The following is a 22,962-nucleotide window of genomic DNA, read 5'->3' as shown; positions in this document are numbered from 1 at the left end:
CGCCGGAAGAAGACTTTTATTATAGCGATTTGATTCGACTTTTATTTTGTAATTTCCGCTCACGTCGCGACCCGATGACGCTCATCCGCAGTTTTCAGTGCACGTCCGCTGCCAAATAGCGTCCTGCTCGCCGCACACATCTGATCATGTTGGGCAAAATAATCGGACAGAAATACGCGTCTATCGCGAAAACATGGTAAGAACATGGTAAAGCTCCATACACACTGTGTTATGAATATAATCTCTTGATTCGTGTGTATTAATGGTTTTGTCCTTGTCTCGACCTGACTCTAGCATGCTAAGCTAATGCGCTCAGGTCACGATAACACTAATAACCTCTGTTTACTTCAGTTTATGTTGTGTGTTTACTCGTGTTGTGTGTGATTCTGAGTGGGTTTCTTTATTGACATGGTTTAATTTAAACATCAGTCACGAATACAAAAGATAAAATGTCAGTAATAGTGCATAAAGTGTTTATTTATTAAACAATTCAGCTAAGACTAAAAAAAAAAAAAAAAAACATGTTAGGATCTTTAGGAATATTTTGCAGCCTGGCCGTCCTTTAGGTTTTTGGCCTTCGTGTTGTTATTGATAGTAATGTTTAATAGTGAAATAACTTCTAGCTGTGTTCTTGTATTGATTTATTAATATTATGAAAGATAAACAGGTTTGTAAGTAAAGCCTGACATGTGAAAGTTTGTGTTTTTTATGTTTTGTAGGATATTATTTGATACATCAGGCTTTTATACCTCCATATTAAAAATCATTTTTCCTCCAATCATCATGTCCCTTTTGGTTTTCCGTAGCCCGTCATGTGACCCACAACAAAAACATGCGTGTTCAATAAGGAATGCAATACTTTCGACTTGTTCATCTCTGATAATTGTGCCAATTAAATGTATTATTTGTGTTGATATTGAGAGGTATTTTATTGCACAAGCCCTTTTTTTCTTTCTTTACTTGGATAAGTTAAAGAGCATATTGCAGGTTAAATTTTTTTTGAGATAAACATATAACCTTGTATGAAAATGCCATATGAAAAGGTAATGCAGGATTTAAAATGTTTTTAAAAGACATAAGAGCACAAATTTAGCAGATAAAGTGGCCGTTTCGTTGGCTGTTTGTAAAACCGCTGTTTTTTTCAACATCGCGTCATATTACGTCACGAGAGGGAGTCGTCTGCCAAGCTCTGCATTGGCTCAGTGCAGAATAGGTTGGTATTCTGTAGTAATCAGTGTATTTTCGGTAGTTTTTCTATTTAAATTTATCATTGTCATGGAAAATGATAGTGTCCAACCTGTCAGGACATTGAGTCAACAGGTTTCCTAAAAAAAAAAGTTAGAAAAGCTGCATTGTGGCGTTTTGTGCAGGTGAAGAGACGGTACTTCACTTCTGCATCTGCTTTGACACACGCGGTTAGTGTGTGTGTGTGTGTGTGTGTGTGTGTGTGTGTGTGTGTGTTCACTTTACACCGCGGATTATCAGCGATATGATGAAGTTTAACATTGCAATACTCATGTAGTTAAAGGATATTAAATGATTAAATACTCACACGCAATGCTTCTTGGCTATTGTTTTTACATTAATCAATTTCAACATTGATTAATACAAAGTATGTAGGCTACATAAACACACATGTAGTCTCACACTTTAAAAAAAAGTCAGGAATTATGTGCTGATAATGTACATTTTATTCAAGCGTATATACATCGTTCACTCAAATACATACTCAAAACGTCATACATTATCACACTATCGACGGTGAATCGGCACAAAATAAACCCATAACACAGAATGAGTGAATAAAGGATCACAATAACACGTTATACTGTCTGTGGCTCGGCCGCGGCGGAGTGTGACGGCCGGTCGCGGATCCGTCAGCTCGGAGAAACCGCGTGAACTGAGCACCGTAACTGAGGCGATCCGGGCGAACACACACACACACACACACACACACACACACACACACACACACACACACACAAGCATTCGCGTTAAACAGAGACTGGAGACTCAAACCAGAGACTCAATGTTGCTGCTAGCTTTAGATAGAAAACATTACTAGTGTGCAAATGATTTGTTGAAAAGCATAGAACAGCAGCCCTTTCAACAGAAACAACCAGAGAGGGAGTGAGGGCGCACGTGCGTATGTATGTGTGTGTGTCATGGTGTGTGTGTGTGTGTGTGTGTGTGTGTGTGTGTGTGTAAAAAGGCACTGTAATGGTTGCAGCAACTGAGCTATAGCATAATAATACTCATAGATCTAGCCTGTGACATTGTTGTGCATGATTTGGCAATAGGGGCCAGCCATGCTGGTGAAAATCAAGCCGACTCCCGATTTTTTTTAATTTTGTATGTTTAAAAAATATCGTGAGAGAGGTAGCGAGAGAGGTGCGAGAAACGTGCTCGGCTCGTGTTTTTCCTCACATGCTGCGAGCCACGACCATACGAGCATCCACAATGTCCACGCGAGGGAAAAGCATCGTCTGCGAGCAGCGAGCTCATATGTCAGCAAAAACAGCACCGGGTAACGTTACGCCCCGCGCCCGGCTTTAACGTCTAATGTGGACGGTGAGTGTGACTTAAGCCAGATGGTCTGAACTTATTATTAGTTTCTGTTATTGGTATCAATACTCCTAGATGACCAATAGTAGCTTTGCGATTGCCTGATACATGGTAATTTTCTGCAAAGTATTGTAATCTGAGCACAGTGTTAGCGTATAATGTTATGAGCTAACTCTCTCACCTGCTCCGTCTTCCACTGTTTCTCCCATGGGCGTAGGTTTAGGGGGGGGACGCTAGGTACTAGTCCCAATCAATATTTTAAGATGGCAAAATTGTCCCCACCAATATTTTAGCAAACTCCTTCGTGCTGCTATATGGATCGATTCCGTATCTTCCCGTATTTACAAGCAAAATGACGCGTCCCGCCGTATCAAACCAATACGGGACGCGATGCACAAGATTGGGTTTTAGCAGCTTTGCTGCCATAGCGACGGAGTCTCGAGAACATGCGCTGTAAACTTGCGCGCTTTTTTAAAAACATGTCGAGCTCGCAACCACCGTTTAACGCAAGAGGATTTCCATATATAGGGCTGAATAGAAAAAAAAGGTATCAGTGAGTCTGTCCAGTAACTTACGATGAACCTAAGACAAACTGCAACCTTTGCAGAGAAGCATTTCAGTGTCTCAGACTGTCTGACTGAAAGCAGCAGCGATGACGGACACATCCGTGCTTCTAGGTAGGCCTATTGTTTTTTTAATGGATAATATATTAATATAATATTCCATAGATTATCAAAGCTTGGCAGACTTATTTTTCTAGTCATTAGACCGGTTAATTAATAGATTATAGCCTAATTAATGTTATTAATTTATCATTTAGCTATAGGCTATATTAATAATAAACAATCCTGTCATAAAAAGTTTGACATTTAAAAAATATTTAGATAAAAATGTGACAAATAATTGCATAATAATATAGTCATAATAGTAAATTAATAAAGAAAATTTAATTTAATGTTTGAATTTCAGAACATTTTTTTCAGTAAAGTGGTTACTGGTTCAAAATGACTGCTTAAAGAGACAGTGCACCCAAAAATGAAAAATCTGTCAATTTCCTTTTTAAACCTGTATACATTTCTTTGTTATGTTGAATTCCTACCATGGAAGTCAATGGTGCCCCCAAAGCAGCCTGGTTACAAACTTCCTTTAAAATATCTTCTTTTGTGTTCAGCTGAACAAAGAAACTCGTACAGGTTTGGAACATCATGAGGCAGAGTAAATGATGACAGGATTTTTATTCTTGGGTGAGCCATCCCTTTAAAGTGCACCAATATAGGCTATTAAAGAGTTCTTTAGAAATAAATAAAATAATCAAATGTAAATTAATATAAAATGTGTTCTGTTGCAAGCTTGCATAGGCCTACTTGATTCCATGTTTATTGTTGAGCTGTTGTCATTGTTTAATTGTCACTCTTATCACTATCACTCTTTAAAAGCCAAGTTCATAAATGATTTTCAAAAACTGATTCAAAACTGGTTTGGAAAAAAAACGTACAAACAAAATAACTTATTTTCAATATAAAAAGTGATTGTGCATGATTATATAGCATTATGGCTTTAAAATAAAAAAATGTGGTTATAATGGAAGTCAATGGGGCAAAAACAGCCACGAACAGTAAATGAGGGAGAAACAAAAACTGATCCTGTACAAAAACTAACAATGCATCAAATCTAAAGTTGTTACTAATCTTTGACATGCTCAATAATGTGATAAAATGTGATAATAAATCCAGTCCACAATAATTTTTTTAATTGAAAATAAGTAATTTTGTGTGCATGTTGTGGTTTTTTTCCAAATCAGTTTTGAAAATCATTTATGAACTTGACAATTAAAGAGTATTTTGTCTTTTATTATTATTATGGTACTGGATTGGGCTGAAAAGCCTCATAAATTAATAATCGTTCATTCCTAAACTATGTTGCATTTCCATACTCGGTAATAAATAATAGACTATATAATCTGGGCAAACCTGGTGGGATGTCCCCACCAAAGCTGAGACCAAACCTACGCCCTTGGTTTCTCCTCACACAACAACTCAAATCCTCTCCTCTAATCGTTGTTCTGTCTAATCCTGGCCTGTCCCTTATTGTGTGTCATTATTGCATGGCTGTGGTCTGCCATATGAGTATTAATAAACATTTATAATTTCCTCAGCGTCCGAACTGTCATTGCGATCCATTGTTTTCCTATAGTTGAAAGTCACGGCACTCCCTCTCGTTATGTCACTTCCGGTTTGCGCATTTTTAGATGCGGAAGTAAAATTTTCTCACAAAAACGACTCAAAAAGCCTTATTAGCGTATTTACAAGTATATTTTAAAGAAATTCTAGGTCCTACATTATTTTTCTATACACTGACTCACTGGAGTCTCTAACCTGCAATATGCTCTTTAATATTAAAAACACTACAGAAATAAAACGGTTAATATATATATATATATATATATATATATATATATATATATATATATATATATATATATATATATATATATATATATATATATAATTTAATAATTACTATTTTTTTAAAAATGGTTAAAATGGAATCCAGAAAAACACAGACTTTGTTCACAAAATAAATAAATAAAAACTTATTTTATAAAGCCCTAAAAATGTAAATAATCACATTCAAAATAAAAGTTTGGTTACACAATGTGTGAGTGTGTACTGTGTTTAATTATGTATATTTGAACACACGCATGTATATTTGCACTTATACACTGTATATATATTTCTATAATTATATATATATATATATATATATATATATATATATATATATATATATATATATATATATATATATATATCAAATCTTAAATGTATACATGCATGTGTGTATTTATATATACATAATAATAATACACGGTACACACATTATGTAAACACAAACTTTTATTTTGGATGCGATTAATTCAATTTTATTTTTGACAATATTTTGTGTTTTCTGTTAACTTTTCTGGATTCCATTTTAACTGTTTAACCATTAATAATAATAATAATAATATTAACATTTTTAATTTTAATAATTCAAAAAAATCATGTCTAATTACTTGAACTCATGAAAACAACAATTTATTATTTTTTTCCTGCAAGAAATTATTTTAATAAATCGTATGTTAATATTTCAATTAATTAGACATGCTTTTTGATGACTAAAATTTAAAAAAAATTAAATTTTAAATTTGTACTCGCTAAAAAAGTCACTCAGACGACAGAAGGACTGCAGTAGATGGAGTGCGACGGCAAAGCTTTGATCAACCGCTTTCACACACGAGGCTTGAGCCTAAAATTCATGTTTGAACTGATAAATCAGAAGATTTGTGCCATTGTTTCATCTGAAGATGCACCGCTGTAATGTTTGTTCATAAAAGCTAAATGTCCTAACTGAACAAAGGTCTAATCCTGACTCAGTCTAAACCCTGTGTGTGAAGGCAGGCCGTGTAAATGTGTGTAATATCAGATATGATGATGTGTGTGTATGAATATGTCCAGGGTCACCACACTGGCTAAATGTGTGTAATATCAGATATGATGATGTGTGTGTATCGATGTGTTTGTCCAGGGTCCCCACGCTGGCTAAATGTGTGTAATATCAGATATGATGATGTGTGTGTATTGATGTGTTTGTCCAGGGTCCCCACGCTGGCTAAATGTGTGTAATATCAGATATGATGATGTGTGTGTATCGATGTGTTTGTCCAGGGTCCCCACGCTGGCTAAATGTGTGTAATATCAGATATGATGATGTGTGTGTATCGATGTGTTTGTCCAGGGTCCCCACGCTGGCTAAATGTGTGTAATATCAGATATGATGATGTGTGTGTATCGATGTGTTTGTCCAGGGTCCCCACGCTGGCTAAATGTGTGTAATATCAGATATGATGATGTGTGTGTATCGATGTGTTTGTCCAGGGTCCCCACGCTGGCGGTCTGGGGTGGAGTCGGCGGCGTGGCTCTCGTTCACTTCACAGACTGGCGGGTGATCCTGGACTACGTGCCTTACATCAACGGGAAGTTCAGGAAAGATGAATAGATGAAGGTTTGACATGTTTATCACTCATTATACAGTCTATTCTTTAAGACAACGAGCACGTTTACATGCACACCAGTAATCCGACAATGCAAGTAAACCGCGTTTACATGACTTTATTAATAAACCAGGTTATTTCTTTGTAGTGATGTCAAAAATAATAATTTCCATATCTGACTCGGATGTATTCCCAATGTTCCGTCAGTTGTGATGTTAATAAAGCGTGTCAGCGGGAGATTTACGGCTCATATTATCCCTCATCAGTTCCAGACGCAGCGTTTTGACTGAACCTCTTCTGCTGCGTGAGATGAGAACACATCTTTACCATTTTCAGGGTCTTAAAAGAGTGCGTCTGTGATTATATATCCTTCTTTCTTTCATGCAAAACGCTTGCTCTGTCTGGATGAGTTTAAATCTGCTCTAAGTCATAGACTGTGAAAAATAAGTATGTGTTTTTGTCACCTATCACACATGCGCATTTCGAGAAGTCGACAGAAATCAGGTTAAAGGACAACTCCGGTGAAAAATGAACCTAGGGGTAACACCAGTCGAGCCACAAACGCTGTGCTAAGTGAGCTGATCGACAGGAATTAAGTTTGTGAAATCTAATTACATGGAAATGCATGAATTATATCTGTTTGTTAAAATACATGGTTGACTAAACTTTCTTCCGGAAACAACGGACCATATGAGAATCAAAGTCACAGCTCGACTCAACTTTGGACTGTCTTTATAAAGTATCTTCTTATTAAACTGTTTGTACTCTTACAGAGTTCTCAACGCTTCGGTTTGCATGTAGGGACCCTCATTATGCTGCCGTGTTAGTGTGAGGCTATTTTGAGCCTTGTTAGTGGTATTAACTAGCGATTTAATTTCACTTATTCTGTGCCCCATAGACAAGCGTTATAAGCTAATCTGTTTTTAGAGATAAAACTCTTTACATTCGATTTTCATGAAAACGCATCCCAGAGAACGATCTACTCGCTAACCATCTGTTAAAGGTCCCGTTCTTCGCGATTCCATCTTTCAAACTTTAGTTAGTGTGTAATGTTGCTGTTAGAGCATAAATAATCCCTGTAAAATGATAAAGCTCAAAGTTCAATGCCAAGCGAGATATTTTATTTAACAGAAGTTCCCTTTCAAAGCCTACAGCGAGCGGCCGGTTTGGACTACATCGCTGCACTTCCTGCTGTGATGACGTCACTAGACCCGTTTGTTGACTAAAGCTCCGCCCACAAGAACACGCAAAATAGGGGGCGTGGTCTCGTTGCTCTCCCACGTGGAGAAGAGCGCGCATTCAGCGCTCGTATCGCCCCGTTATGGTAAGAGGCGGGACCTTTCCGGGCAAAGTGCGCTAAGCTGCTGTCCAATCACAACACGGGAAGCGCTGGCCCAATCAGAACTCGTTACGTGTTTCTGAAGGACGGACTTCATAGAACAAGGAAATCATCAGGCCGTTTTTAGGACAGAGAGAAACAGCGCTGTACAGATAAGGCACTGCAATACAGTGATATTGCACACTGTAAACACAACCAAAGCTTCAAAAACACACGAAGAACGGGACGTTTAATTGCTCCTAGGTTCATTTTTCACCGGAGTTGTCCTTTAATGCGTTTACATGCTGCGCAAAATCAGGGTAAGAGGCAAAACACAACCTGTCCCGACCGGTTTATGCTTAAGCCGTTTATGATCTTACTCCGATAAAAGAAAACGGGTTACCCCGTTTACATGACCATGTTCATTGTCGGTTTATTAGGCATAATCTGCGTAAGAATGTGCATGCAAACAGACGTTCACAGACTGATGCTCATGCTGTGCTTTATGTTCCTGTAGGTCAGGACTGAAGATGGAGACGCTCGTCACTGCTGTGGATGACAACGACATTACTTCGTGAAACAAACTCATCAGCACCAATGAACAATGTGATATTTATTCTTTTATGGGTGTTCGATCCATTGTCCCCTCGTGATTTTCCAGTGTGGATTGAGCTCATGAAAAGAGTAAGATCACCGTCTGAATTAAACGATGTATATTAAAGAGATGTTTGTAAATCTGAACCTCCTGTAATGAAATCATTAATAGCGTCACCGTGGAGCTGAGCTGTGTGTGTCTGCTCTCCATCCGCTCAACGGAGGCTTTAATGGAGGTGCTTGTTAATAAATAAAAGACAAAGTTTGTGTTTATCTTTATTATCATTTTAGTGTCCTTATTACACACGTCACATGCATTTACTGTAGTTATAACCGTAATGTATACATAATTACATGCAACTAATGCCATTTAGTTGGTACTTGTTGTTAATTAATATTTCTTAAGTTAAATGTATAATTGCATTGTAACAGTCACACCTTAATATAAAGTGTAACAACACCATTTATACATTTGCATGAGTTTACCGATATTAAAATGTGATTTTACAATAACTCCATTTATTTGTTTAAAAAAAACTCATACCACCTTCCTAATATTGTGTTGGTCTCCCTGACCCGTCGAGGCATGGACTCCTCTAGACCCCTGAAGGTGTGCTGTAGTATCTGGCACCAAGATGTTAGCAGCAGATCCTTTAAGTCCTCTAAGTTGCGAGGTGGGGTCTCCATGGATCAGACTTGTTTGTTCAGCTCATCCCACAGATGCTCGATTGGATTGAGATCTGGGGAATTTGGAGGCCGAGTCGACGCCTCAAACTGGTCGTTGTGCTCCTCAAACCATTCCTGAAGCATTTGTGCTTTGTGTCAGGAGCATTATCCTGCTGGAAGAGCCACAGCCACCAGAATACCGTTTCCATCAAAGGCTGAACATGGTCTCAGCAATGCTTAGGTAGGTGGAGCGTGTCAAAGTAACATCCACATGGATGGAGGACCCAAGGTTTCCCAGCAGAACATTGGCCAAAGCATCACACTGCCTCCGCCGGCTCGCCTTCTTCCCATAGTGCATCCTGGGGCCATGTGTTCCCCAGGTAAGCCACACACACACACACACACCCGGCCATCCACGTGATGTAGAAGAACACGTGATTCCTCAGACCAGGCCACCTTCTTCCATTGCTCTGTGGTCCAGTTCTCATGCTCACGTGCCACTGTTGGTGCTTTCGGTGGGGTCAGAGGTCACCCTGACTGGTCAGCGACTTTGCCGCCCCATACGCCTCAAACTGAGCTGCTCTGTGTATTCTGACAGCTTTCTATCAGAACCAGCATTAACTTCTGGAGCAGTTTGAACTCCAGTAGCTCGTCTGTTTGATCGGACCCCACGGGCCAGCCTTCGCTCCCCACGTGCATCAATGAGCCTTGGCCGCCCATGACCCTGTGGCCGGTTCTCCACTGGTCCTTCCTTGGAGCACTTTTGATAGATACTGACCACTGCAGACCGGGAACAGCCCACAAGAGCTGCAGTTTTGGAGATGCTCTGACCCAGTCGTCTAGCCGACACAATCTGGCCAAACTCGCTCAAATCCTTACGCTTGCCCATTTCTCCTGCTTCACACACATCAACTTTGAGGACAAAATGTTCACTTGCTGCCTAATATATCCCACCCACTAACAGGAGCCGTGATGAAGAGATTTCACCTGTCAGTGGTCATGTTGTGCCTGATACACACACAAACACGAGTATATATAGTTAGATATTTTGTTGAATACTAGCATTTAATAAAAAATACTTTAAAAGGTGTCTTACATAATCATTTTCTTGATACAGCGAATCGATTCTAACTGAACCGTCAGATCTATTTCCACGAGTCGGATTCCACCATCGCTCTCCTTTATTAAACAACAATCGTCTTTCAAGAATTACAATAAACATGTTTTTCAAGTATTTGTCTTAGTTTGAGTCTCTTCTGAAGTCGATCTGCATGTCTTTTACAGCTCCGCCGATGAATGAACTGCGAGTCGACTCCCAGTTCACAGAGAGTCATTATGAGTCAGAAGGTCGTGAGGTGAGCGGATACTAGAGAGCAGCGACTGGCCGCCTTTAACCCCAAACATCCACAGCTTTTCCTTCCAGAGAGACTCCGGGAGAAACATGGAGAGGAAAAGGTGGGAGTGCTCGGCTCTCCCAAATGGTTGGAAAAGGGAAGAAGTGACCAGAAAGTCGGGCTTGTCCGCGGGGAAAAGTGATGTCTATTATTTTAGGTACTGGAGCGGGATTAGCCGGAGACCAGCGAGCCGAGACAAAAACTGCTTTTATATATAAGTTAACAATTACTAATCCGACCTCAATTGGCTAATTGAGTATTCTAGTGCGTTATTATCCCAGCTTTTTGGTGTTTGTCCTGCGTACATTGAACGAATCATGCTTTGGCATCTCGTGCGAGTTAGCACTGATCGCTAATCTGCGTTAGCAGTGATGCTAACTCATTGTATTTGTTTTGTTCCTCTCTATTGAGATAGTTTAACTATTGTTTTGTGCTAGTTTAAATTGAATAAATATGTCTATGTAGTCTGACCATCGTTTATATTCGAGTCTCCACTTTGTTATTGATAAATAGTTGCTGATTTAATTAGATACCATTGTAGTTTGTGCTGTCAAAACGATTAATCGCGATTAACCGCGTCTAACAATTGTAAATTGACATGCAAATATTTGTTGTATACATGTATGTGTGTGTAATTATGTATACATATACACACAATATGTATACTTAATTACACACATACATGTATGCAAGAAATATTTGCATGTACATACTGTATAAATATATATATATAGTTAATCTTATATATACATACATGCATGTATTTATATAAGCATAATTATACACATTACACACACATGTATTATGTAACAATTTTTTTGGGATGTGATTAATCACAGTACTATTTTATGTATATAAATAATGCATACAAACGTTTATGTTAGATGTGATTAATTAACTTGACAGCGCAAATATGTGTGTGTGTATGGTTTAAATGAATACTGCATCTTACAATACAGTAATAGATTAATTTAATAATGTAAGAATAAAAACGTAGTATTTTCAGATGTATTTTAAACTTATTTATGCTAATTTACACTGTATAAATTGGGTCTTTATACAGAATATATATATAGCTGCCTTTTAAATTTGAATATGGGGGTCCTAGCATGAGATTGATCATATGTGGGTCCGTGGCGTATTAAAGATTGAAAACCCCTGTACTTTGGTACCAACAGTCTTTCTTTCTCGTGTGTCTGTATTTATTGTTGTTTCTTTACTCAAAAGATCATTTTTACATGTGTGATCTCTGCAAAATGATATGCATAATCATTGTATATATGCTAAATAGTATTATTGTTTTTATTCTATTTAACATTATAAAATGGCTGGTGTGGTTTTTGTGTGTAAATGCTCATCTTTACACACAGTTATATGTGAAAGCATGGATATGCTGCGTGCGACAGGTCTTCATGTTTTAGGATGCAGTGAATAATTAATATTTCTTGAACTTTCTCTTTCCTTCTTAGTCCAACAGGGAAGAAGTTTCGGAGTAAGCCACAGCTGGCGCGCTATCTGGGAAACTCCATGGACCTCAGCTCCTTCGATTTCCGCACGGGGAAAATGCTTATGAGCAAACTAAACAAGAACAGGCAGCGGATACGCTACGATAACAGTCAAAGCAAGGCGAGTTCAAGCCATCATTACATCAATCTCAGCGGTTTGGTTTCTTGTGCCTCTGTCTTTCTGGATCTGTTCGTTGTGTTGATGCTGGATGTTTTTTGCTCAGGGTAAACCCGATCTGAACACATCACTGCCGGTCCGACAGACGGCGTCCATCTTTAAACAGCCCGTCACCAAGGTTACAAATCACCCCAGCAACAAGGTCAAGACAGACCCTCAGAAAGCTGTGGAGCAGCCCAAACAGGTAAGCATCACAGCTTATGTACACACACACACACTAACACGAATGTAAATAGTGAAATAGTGCACATGCAAATACTATGAGATCTAAATGTCATTGGTTGAAATGAATGCTGGAGATTTTGTGATATTCGATCTTATGTTAGGCTGTGTGTGTGTGTTGATCAGTGTAGACAGAAAATAAATGTCTAAATGAGATGGTTTGAATGATCACTGACCTGTCGTTAAGAAGTCTTAAAGTCAGAATAGTGAGAGATGCTTCTTGGCTAGGTTTGATGGTTCTTCATCAGTTTTATAAACAAAGTAATTACAAATTTCACTTCTACTCCTCTCTTTATTAATTCATTTTGGGCATCTTGAGTGAGATTCAACTGCTTTATCCATTTTGTTCGTCTGTGTTGTTGTCACATTTGCCGGTTGTTTCGGGTCAGTTGGGGTAGCGCGCTTCCATCTAGCGGTGAACTTCGGAACAGCAGCATATACCGAAATGTGCAAAATCATGATATCGTACCGTTTTAAATAAAATATACATCCCTAACACACGCACACATACACACATGCATATACTACCGTTCAAAGTTTGCGGTCTGTAAGAATTTGCAATATATTTGAAACGTTAACTTTCGTTAAGCATCGAACCGTTATGAATCAGTGAATCGATTCATGATTTGGATCGACAATGTCATGTGATTTCAGCAGTTTGACACGCAATCCGAATCATAAATCGATTCACTGATTCATAACGGTTCAAAGCTTAGTTTTGAAATCGGCCATCTCTATATAAGTCGTTATTTAGTGTTATAACTCTATTCTGGCCTCTTCATAAAATGATTGTCGAGCCGCTGTAGTGAGATGGGCTTTGTAACGACGTCTTTAGTGCCTTTTGGGTCTTGAGAGAGGAAATGACATTGGTGTCAATGAAGGCCTTTCTGAGCCATCGGATTTCAACACTAATATCTTCATCTGTGTGTGAAGATGAGCGGAGGTCTGACGGCTGGCCAACCACAGGAGGGAAAAATGTTCTTTTTTTGGGTGAACTAACCCTTTAACATGTAAATCACTCTTAATGCTTCTTTCGCGTCTGGTGTGATCTGATCTTTTTTTGGTCTTTGACCTGTTGATTTCACAGCTGTTCTGGGAAAAGAAGCTAAGTGGACTCAATGCTTACGATATAGCAGAGGAGCTGGTGAAGACCATGGATCTTCCTAAAGGTTTGCAAGGTAAACTGGGAAATTAAGCTCATACGATGCCTGATTGTTTCCAACCGGACCGAAACTAATGCTGCCTTCACATGCTCTCGGATTTATTGTAAATATGAGTTTCCTGGGCAAAAAAATTGCACACGAACGCCCTCAAATTTCACAAATTGAATGCAATGAGCTCGTAATCATGACTTCAAAAGTTGGAATTATCAAATTTCAGATACCACATTAAGGCAGCATTACTATCAGCTTAAAAGTTTAGTTTACCCAAAAATGAAATGTCTGTCATTAACTCCTCCCCCTAATGTCGCTCCACACCCATAAGACCTCGGTTCATCTTCACACACAGTTTAAGATATTTTATATTTAGTCCGAGAGCGTATGCAAGTGTATGCACACTATACTGTCCATGTCCAGAAAGGGAATAAAAACATCATCACAGTAGTCCATATGAGACATCAGTGGGTTAATTAGAGTCTCTTGAAGCATCAGAAATACATTTGGGTCCAAAAATATCAAAAACTACGACTTCGAACGGTTATGAATCAGTGAATTGATTCATGATTTGGATCGCCAATGTCTCGTGATTTCAGCAGTTTGACACGCGATCTGAATCATGAATCGATTCACTGATTCATAACCGTTCTAATCTTTTTTTGAGGATTGAACACAAACGCGGAAGAGAAGACAATGCTGAATAAAGTCGTAGTTTTTGTTATTTTTGGACCCAAATGTATTTCTGATGCTTCAAGAGACTCTAATTAACCCACTGATGTCTCATATGGACTACTGTGATGATGTTTTTATTCCCTTTCTGGACATGGACAGTATAGTGTGCATACACTTGCATACGCTCTCGGACTAAATATAAAATATCTTAAACTGTGTGTGAAGATGAACGGAGGTCTTACGGGTGTGGAGCGACATTAGGGGGAGGAGTTAATGACACATTTTTGGGTGAACTAACCCTTTAAATGCACTGAATTCTGTTGGTGTTAATGCAGTGTGTGTTGTAAACTATGTAATGTTTGAAACGGCAGGTGTCGGTCCAGGTTACTCAGATAAGACGCTTCTCTCAGCTCTAGCGAGCGCTCTGCACACCAGCTCGGCTCCGATCACGGGTCAGCTGTCCGCCGCTGTGGAGAAAAACCCTGGAGTCTGGCTCAACACCACACAGCCTCTCTGCAAGGCCTTCATGGTGACCGATGAAGACATCAGGTAGAGTAGGGCTGGGCGGTGTATCGAGTAATTCGATAATAGTTTGTACTAGGGATGGGCATTTTCCCAAAATATTGTATTTGAATATTTGGGTTCATAAAAATCGAATATGTGACCAATCCTGGAAAGTAGGGACACAAGTCGGTTCTGGGGCATTTTGAGTTATTCTCAGATCCTGAAAGTGTAGTCTCCAAGCTTTCCAACGATGTGTAACACATGGAAATCTGATAATATTTGGAGAAGTTGTGTCCATCTGAATGTAGGCCTTTAGAAAAGTTTAAACGAGAGAAAACAGCCTCTAAAGTTTTGCAGTTCTCACCTGTTCTCACCTGCTGGGAGTGACAATAGGGCTCATTTAGGAAGCCGGCGCACCACATCTTTAAAATGTTGAGCACCCCCATATTGTCAAAATGGTATGATCCTCGTTTCATAACACCCGCAAAGATTCGCCCGTGAGATCAGTGGTCAAATCCGGCTCCGCATATTGATGCATCGAATCTTCAACTATTCATATATATATATATGCTAATGTGCTTTTGTTTTTATTTTCATTTTTAGTTTAGTGAATTTAAAAACAAAATTTTTATTTGTATTTTTAGATTGCAAACCCCCAGTTTGCACATAATATATTGCATAGCCTAAACATTCACTGTATTTGTTTATAGCCTACAATATCAACATTGTTTTTAGGAAATTACTGGACAAGATGTGAAATAAAATTATTATTAAAGATTTTTGTTTTATCCAAATATAAAAACATACAAAATACAGGGATATATACCTTGTATCTATTACTTTTCCCTTGTAAAATTAAAGTAAGGGATTACTCTTATTTTTTCTGTAATTTAATTAAAGTTACTTCTGATGAAATTTAAATAAATACTAAATATAATTATACATAATACAGTAGTGGAATAAACATCAACATTTAAAGTCTAACTTTAAAATGCATGTTTTATGTCTCCTTCTCACATTTGTAATACTTTGCTCAGTTAATGCAAGAGTAATTTATGTAGTTTTATATTATGCATTTGAATGAATTAAAAGAGCCGTTTCATGTCTAACCTTGAATCGCTTAACTCGAGGTTAATATAGGGTTTAGAAAGTAACTAAAAAATAATTAGTAATAAGTAATTAAATACTTTTTGGCGAGAGTACTTTGTACAGTAATCTAATTACCCTATTGAAGATGTAATTAGTAACTAGTAATTAATTACTTTTTTAGAGTAACTTACCCAACACTGCCCGAGAAGCTATTGTTTAGGGCTAGTAGTTGGCGGGTTTTGTTGTAAAAACTTGGCAACCCTGTCTGCACGCGCACTGGAATAAACGATCTTTGCCGGTGTTGTAAAAAAATAAAATAATTTAATGATACACAGAGTACTTACCCAACATGATCATCATTTCAGAGAGAAATAGTGAAGGTGATGCAGATACGAACAAGCTCTCCGTTTAGGATTTGAGTAAATATAACCCAAGAGCCTTTGATGACGTGATGATTACGGTACTGTTGATCATCTGTCCGTCATCGGCTAAAGCCCGCCCTGATGATCTCATTGGTCAGTTTCTGTTGATCATCTGTCCGTCATCGGCTAAAGCCCGCCCTTATGATCTCATTGGTCAGTTTCTGTTGATCATCTGTCCGTCATCGGCTAAAGCCCGCCCTTATGATCTCATTGGTCAGTTTCTGTTGATCATCTGTCCGTCATCGGCTAAAGCCCGCCCTGATGATCTCATTGGTCTGAATAGTTTCTGTTTGGAGATAATTACTCCTCTATGGAGCGAGGCCAGACCGAAATGCCACACCTAAAAATGTTGTGGGCGGGGCTAAGTTCGGCTGGCATCCAGGCTACTATATTTTAGTAATCATCATAAATTAGGTATCATTCAAAAGCTTACGAACACAAAAATCCATCCTGTGATAACGACTCTCGCTCAGCTCACTCTGCATTGAACAGACACATCTCTGTATTTTTTGGTTGAATGGGGATACAAGGTAGCCTGGATGCCAGCCGAACTTAGCCCCGCCCACAAAAATCTTAGGTCGGGCGGTTCGGTCTGGCCTCGCTCCATAGAGGAGTAATTATCCCCAAACAGAAACTGTTCAGACCAATGAGATCATCAGGGCGGGCTTTAGCCAATGATGGACAGATGATCAGCAGTAACTGACCAATGAGATCATTAGGGCGGGCTTTAGCCGATGACGGACAGATGATCAACAGTAACTGACCAATGAGATCATCAGGGCGGGCTTTAGCCGATGACGGACAGATGATCAACAGAAACTGACCAATGAGATCATCAGGGCGGGCTTTAGCCGATGACGGACAGATGATCGACAGAAACTGACCAATGAGATCATCAGGGCGGACTTTAGCCGATGACGGACAGATGATCAACAGAAACTGACCAATGAGATCATCAGGGCGGGCTTTAGCCGATGATGGACAGATGATCAACAGAAACTGACCAATGAGATCATCAGGGCGGGCTTTAGCCGATGACGGACAGATGATCAACAGAAACTGACCAATGAGATCATCAGGGCGGGCTTTAGCCGATGACGGACAGATGATCAACAGTACCGTAATCATCACGTCATCAAAGGCTCTTGGGTATTATTTACTCGAATCCTAAACGGAGAGCTTGTTCGTATCTGCATCACATTCACTATTTCTCTCAGTAATGATGATCATGTTGGGTTAATACTCTGTGTATCAATAAATTGTTATTTTTTTACAACACCGGCAAAGATCGTTTATTCCAGCGCGCGTGCAGACAGGGTTGGCAAGTTTTTACAACAAAACCCGCCAACTACTAGCCCTAAACAATAGCTTCTCGGGGGGTTCTCCGAAAAAAAAAATGGTGTTTGGGGTTAAATGTGTTATTGTGGCAAGGTTGCCTGCTAATATTTGCACTCATGGGTCTATATATCACATAATAGTCGCTTCAACCCGCGGACATAGAAAACAACCCGCGGGGAAAAAAACGCGGACTTGGCAACATAGTGCAGTTGAGCTCTGTCGCTTCGTTGCTCTGATTGGTTGTCGGTCTGTCCAATTGAGGTCTTTCCTGGTTGGGTTGAAACACGCCCCATAATCACAGCCCAATGAAGCATCAGACTCATATTCTGACTAGAGCTGAGGATGACCACGTCAGGCTAAAAATATAGGATACGGGAAAAAAAAGAGCGCCAAGTGTCCCACCTATGGGACGGTGACCGTTAAGGGGTTAAATTGAACATGACGTATATTCGAATGCCTCTCTGGTTCATTGAGCTGAAACATTGTTCTACTTCCACAGGAAGCAGGAAGATCTGGTGTATAGCGTGAGGAAGAGGCTGGAGGAAGCTCTGATGGCAGACATGCTCGCGCACATAGAGGAAGCCGCCTGTGATGCCAAATCTCTGAAGGACGAGTCCAACGACGAGGAAATGGAGACTGTATAGCTGTAAGAGAAACTACTAATTCTTCAGTCAGGAAGCGGGTCACTCGTGCTTTTGCAATAAAAACAACTTATCCAGTTTTCACAGCCAGATTATAGTACTGTATATACCCGACTATAAGACAAGGTTTGTGTCCTAAAAATAGGCTGAAAAATGGGGGGTCGTCTTATATTCGCAATATAGACAAAAATCACAAATCTACTAGTGGATAATAGTATAATATATAATGAACTGACGATAAGTCTCCTCTCGAGGAGAAATCACAACACACGAGCGCCGCTCACACAGAGAAAACATTCAAAATGTGGAGTTTTTATATTTATAACATATGATACAATTAAACAACATCACACAATCAAGAGTGTGTTTTCCTGAACACCATCACGACTGAAAATGACACCTTTCCGAAAAACAATTAATTGACAACATTAAGTCACTCACTTTTGAGATGCAATATTGAGTGTTTTTGTTCTATTTTAGTTGCGAAAATACTTCCAAACAGCAGAACCATAACGCGCCTCACGGCAACAGTGTGTGTTACTGAATGATTCAGTGTTTGAATGAACCGGCTGAATCAAAGATTTAATGACCTGTTCGTAAACGACTGCCTCATTCTTGAATGAATGACTAAATGACTCAACCTACTTGTGGTTTAGTTTCATGTTTAAACATACTTTCTAAAATTTCTTATTTATCCCAAAATACAAATCTTCGCTCCCCACGTGCATCAATGAGCCTTGGCCGCCCATGACCCTGTGGCCGGTTCTCCACTGGTCCTTTCTTGGAGCACTTTTGATAGATACTGACCACTGCAGACCGGGAACAGCCCACAAGAGCTGCAGTTTTGGAGATGCTCTGACCCAGTCGTCTAGCCGTGACAATCTGGCCAAACTCGCTCAAATCCTTACGCTTGCCCATTTCTCCTGCTTCTAACTAGGGCTGTGCAATATATCTAAATTATCGAAATATTGCAAATGTACATATCGCAATATGCATATCACAAAGGCATGCAATATCTGAATGATTTTAATAGTCTACTTTAACATTGGGAAAAGTGTACGTTTTAGGTCGACGCATAGCAGAGAATAGACTGGGCACACGACTGTTACTTATAAGACTTGCTTGATGTTAAAAAGAGTAATTAAACGCAATAATTTGCGAAAAATAATAACTTGGACTCTCGTGCTGTCTGACGCACACACACACACACACAGAAAAGTGAACGACACTGCTGGTCACTTTCAGAAGTTGTAGCGATGCTTTCTTTTCCCAGAAAGAATGTGAAACACAAAAGTTTTCATTCCCAGTTTTTAAATATATATTTTACACACTAATTGCAATATCATATCGCATTATTTAACAAGATATTGCATATCGCATTTTTCTTCAATATCACACAGCCCTGCTTCTAACACATCAACTCTGAGGACAAAATGTTCACTTGCTGCCTAATATATCCCACCCACTAACAGGAGCTGTGATGAAGAGATCATCAGTGATACTCACTTTACCGGTCATAATGTTATGCCTGTATTTTTACAAAGGTTCCTAATGTTAAAGAACCAATGAATTTGGCACCACTTCAGCCCTGCATCAAAGCAAAATTTCATCCGATCTTTAACAGCTCTTGAGAAACGTGTTGGTGTTTGATTGTAATGCGCTCTCTCTCTCTCTCTCTCTCTCTCTCTCTCTCTCTCACTCTCACTCTCACTCTCACTCTCACTCTCACTCTCTCTCTCTCTCTCTCTCTCTCTCTCTCTCTCTCTCTCTCTCTCTCTCTCTCTCTCTCTCTCTCTCTCTCTCTCTCTCTCTCTCTCTCTCTCTCTCTCTCTCTCTCTCTCTCTCTCTGTGTGTGTGTGTGTTTGCAGGGAAGCGGCTGGCGACGGGAATGACCTGGATGACAGTATTTTCCCTCCCCATAAACCCAAAGACTCAGAGCTGATCCCTATGCAGAAAACAAGCCCTCTCTTCCTGCCGTCTGCTCTAACTCCACTGTGAAACTTCTCGTTTTACCCCTAACATTTCAAGCAGTTTTTTATAGAAGTAAACGTGCTCTGACTGCTCTATTTTTGTATCAGTTTGGGGTTTGGGCCGAGAAGGTTTCTCATCATGTGTTCATCGGGTTCGAAAGGTTTCAGCGCGTCAGGTTTTTTTTTTTATTCAGACGTTGTAAGCTAATTTCTGTCAGATCATGCAAGTCTAGAACATCGGTTTTACACACGTTAGTTTTTTACACAAGCAAAATGCCATGTTTTATGACTAATGGAGATAATGTACTAGTAGTGCATCTGGTTTTGTGTTAGCTGGTACAAATATGGTGCTCAATGTTTTTTCCCTGGTTTCTCTACATTTTACCGTTTGTTACAGTGATATCTGAGCGTAGACATAAGCTTTTACATTGGTGCTTTTACGTTCCCCTCAAGCCTTGTATCCATTGACAGATGACATTAAAAATCAAAGCTTTTGTGAGGACATGGATCATGTGGCTGGAGGAAGTTGATTTATTTTTGTGGAATTACAGGACAGACTTTTGTTGAATTCATGATCTTGTCAGTCGATGGCTTGATTATGATTCGCACTTATTCTTCGCACAACCAAGGTTGACTTTATTAGATCATTTAATCACTCTACTCATGTTTTCTCATTGTACTGTCATATTTGAAATATGGAGTGGAGGTGGTTTTGTATGTCCTTTATTTGCAAGAACTTGGATCATATTTTTGAGGATACAACCCTTGTAGCTGAAGGATCATTTTGTATACTTGGCAAATAAAAATCTTTCAACACGTCAACACGTGCATGTTTTCTTTTAATGAGTGGGTCTGTGAGAGAGGGAGAGCGAGTGATTGTGTGTGAGAGTGATCTGTGAGAAATTATGGGTGTGTGTGAGAGAGGGAGAGCGAGTGAGTGTGTGTGAGAGAGTGATCTGTGAGAGATTATGGGTGTGTGAGAGTGATCTGTGAGATTGAGTGTGTGTGAGAGGGAGAGCGAATGAGTGTGTGAGAGAGTGATCTGTGAGAGATAGTGGGTGTGTGAGAGCGAGTGAGTGTCTGTGAGAGAGTGGGTGTGTGAGAGATTGTGGGTGTGTGTGAGAGCGAGTGAGTGTGTGAGAGAGTGATCTGTGAGAGATTGTGAGTGTGTGAGAGAGTGATCTGTGAGAGATAGTGGGTGTGTGAGAGAGCGAGTGTGTGTGAGAGTGATCTGTGAGAGATTGTGAGTGTGTGAGAGTGATCTGTGAGAGATAGTGGGTGTGTGTGAGAGCGAGTGAGTGTGAGAGAGTGATCTGTGAGAGATAGTGGGTGTGTGTGAGAGCGAGTGAGTGAGAGAGTGATCTGTGAGTGTGTGAGAGAGAGTGATCTGTGAGAGATTGTGAGTGTGTGAGAGAGTGATCTGTGAGAGAGTGGGTGTGTGAGAGAGCGAGTGTGTGTGTGAGAGAGTGATCTGTGAGAGAGTGTGAGAGAGTGATCTGTGAGAGATAGTGGGTGTGTGTGAGAGCGAGTGAGTGTGAGAGAGTGATCTGTGAGAGATTGTGAGTGTGTGAGAGCGAGTGAGTGTGAGAGTGATCTGTGAGAGATTGTGAGTGTGTGAGAGAGTGATCTGTGAAAGATTGTGGGTGTGTGAGAGAGTGATCTGTGAGAGAGTGGGTGTGTGAGAGAGCGAGTGTGTGTGTGAGAGAGTGATCTGTGAGAGATTGTGGGTGTGTGAGAGCGAGTGTGTGTGTGTGTGAGAGAGTGATCTGTGAGAGATTGTGGGTATGTATGAGAGATTGAGTGTGTGTGTGAGAGTTATCTGTGAGAGATTGTGAGTGTGTGAGAGAGTGATCTGTGAGTGTGTGAGAGAGTGATCTGTGAGAGATTGAGTGTATGTGTGATCGTGATCTGTGAGAGATTGAGTGTATGTGTGAGAGATTGTGAGTGTGTGTGAGGGTGATCTGTGAGAGATTGTGGGGGTGTGTGAGAGTGATCTGTGAGAGATTGTGAGTGTGTAAGTGATCTGTGAGAGATTGTGAGTGTGTGTGTGTGAGAGTGATCTGTGAGAGATTGTGGGGGTGTGTGAGAGTGATCTGTGAGAGATTGTGAGTGTGTAAGTGATCTGTGAGAGATTGTGAGTGTGTGTGTGTGAGAGTGATCTGTGAGAGATTGTGGGTGTGTGTGTGAGTGAGTGTGTGTGAGAGATTGTGGGTGTGTGTGAGAGAGTGATCTGTGAGTGATTGTGAGTGTAAGTGATCTGTGAGTGATTGTGAGTGTGTGTAAGTGATCTGTGAGAGATTGTGGGTGAGTGTGTGTGAGAGAGTGATCTGTGAGAGATTGTGGGTGTGTGTGAGAGAGTGATCTGTGAGTGTGTGTGAGAGAGTGATCTGTGAGAGATTGTGGGTGTGAGTGTGTGTGAGAGAGTGATCTGTGAGAGATTGTGAGTGTGTGTGAGAGAGTGATCTGTGAGTGTGTGAGAGAGAGTGATCTGTGAGAGATTGTGGGTGTGTGTGAGAGTGATCTGTGAGATTATGGGTGTGTGTGAGAGAGTGATCTGTGAGAGATTGTGGGGGGTGTGAGAGAGTGATCTGTGAGTGTGTGAGAGAGTGATCTGTGAGAGATTGTGGGTGTGTGTGAGAGAGTGATCTGTGAGAGATTGTGGGTGTGTGTGAGAGTGATCTGTGAGATTATGGG

General features: G+C 39.9%; 2 protein-coding genes across 3 annotated transcripts; both read left to right on the top strand.

Moving 5' to 3' along the window:
• The first annotated feature begins 146 nt into the window (after positions 1-146).
• On the top strand, positions 147-8,783 carry uqcr11 (ubiquinol-cytochrome c reductase, complex III subunit XI). The gene is made up of 3 exons (XM_067453356.1): positions 147-196; positions 6,483-6,609; positions 8,434-8,783. Exons 1-2 carry the CDS (start codon positions 147-149, stop codon positions 6,601-6,603), a joined length of 171 nt encoding a protein of 56 aa, XP_067309457.1. The 3' UTR covers positions 6,604-6,609; positions 8,434-8,783.
• A 1,689-nt stretch (positions 8,784-10,472) lies between these two features.
• On the top strand, positions 10,473-21,090 carry mbd3a (methyl-CpG binding domain protein 3a). Of its 2 annotated transcripts, none has more exons than XM_067452876.1 (7): positions 10,473-10,631; positions 12,040-12,196; positions 12,300-12,437; positions 13,563-13,653; positions 14,676-14,853; positions 18,157-18,303; positions 20,167-21,090. In XM_067452876.1, the coding sequence occupies exons 1-6, from the start codon at positions 10,618-10,620 to the stop codon at positions 18,299-18,301; spliced, it is 723 nt and encodes a 240-aa protein (XP_067308977.1). In that variant the 5' UTR covers positions 10,473-10,617; the 3' UTR covers positions 18,302-18,303; positions 20,167-21,090. The 2 variants fall into 2 exon arrangements, with proteins under 2 accessions (XP_067308977.1, XP_067308976.1); XM_067452875.1 differs by having other exon boundaries at positions 10,501-10,727.
• Positions 21,091-22,962: the final 1,872 nt, after the last annotated feature.

The sequence above is a fragment of the Pseudorasbora parva genome, chromosome 9 (genome assembly GCF_024679245.1).
Source record: "Pseudorasbora parva isolate DD20220531a chromosome 9, ASM2467924v1, whole genome shotgun sequence".
NCBI classification, from domain to species: domain Eukaryota; kingdom Metazoa; phylum Chordata; class Actinopteri; order Cypriniformes; family Gobionidae; genus Pseudorasbora; species Pseudorasbora parva.
This window is presented reverse-complemented; position numbering and strand designations above follow the sequence as displayed.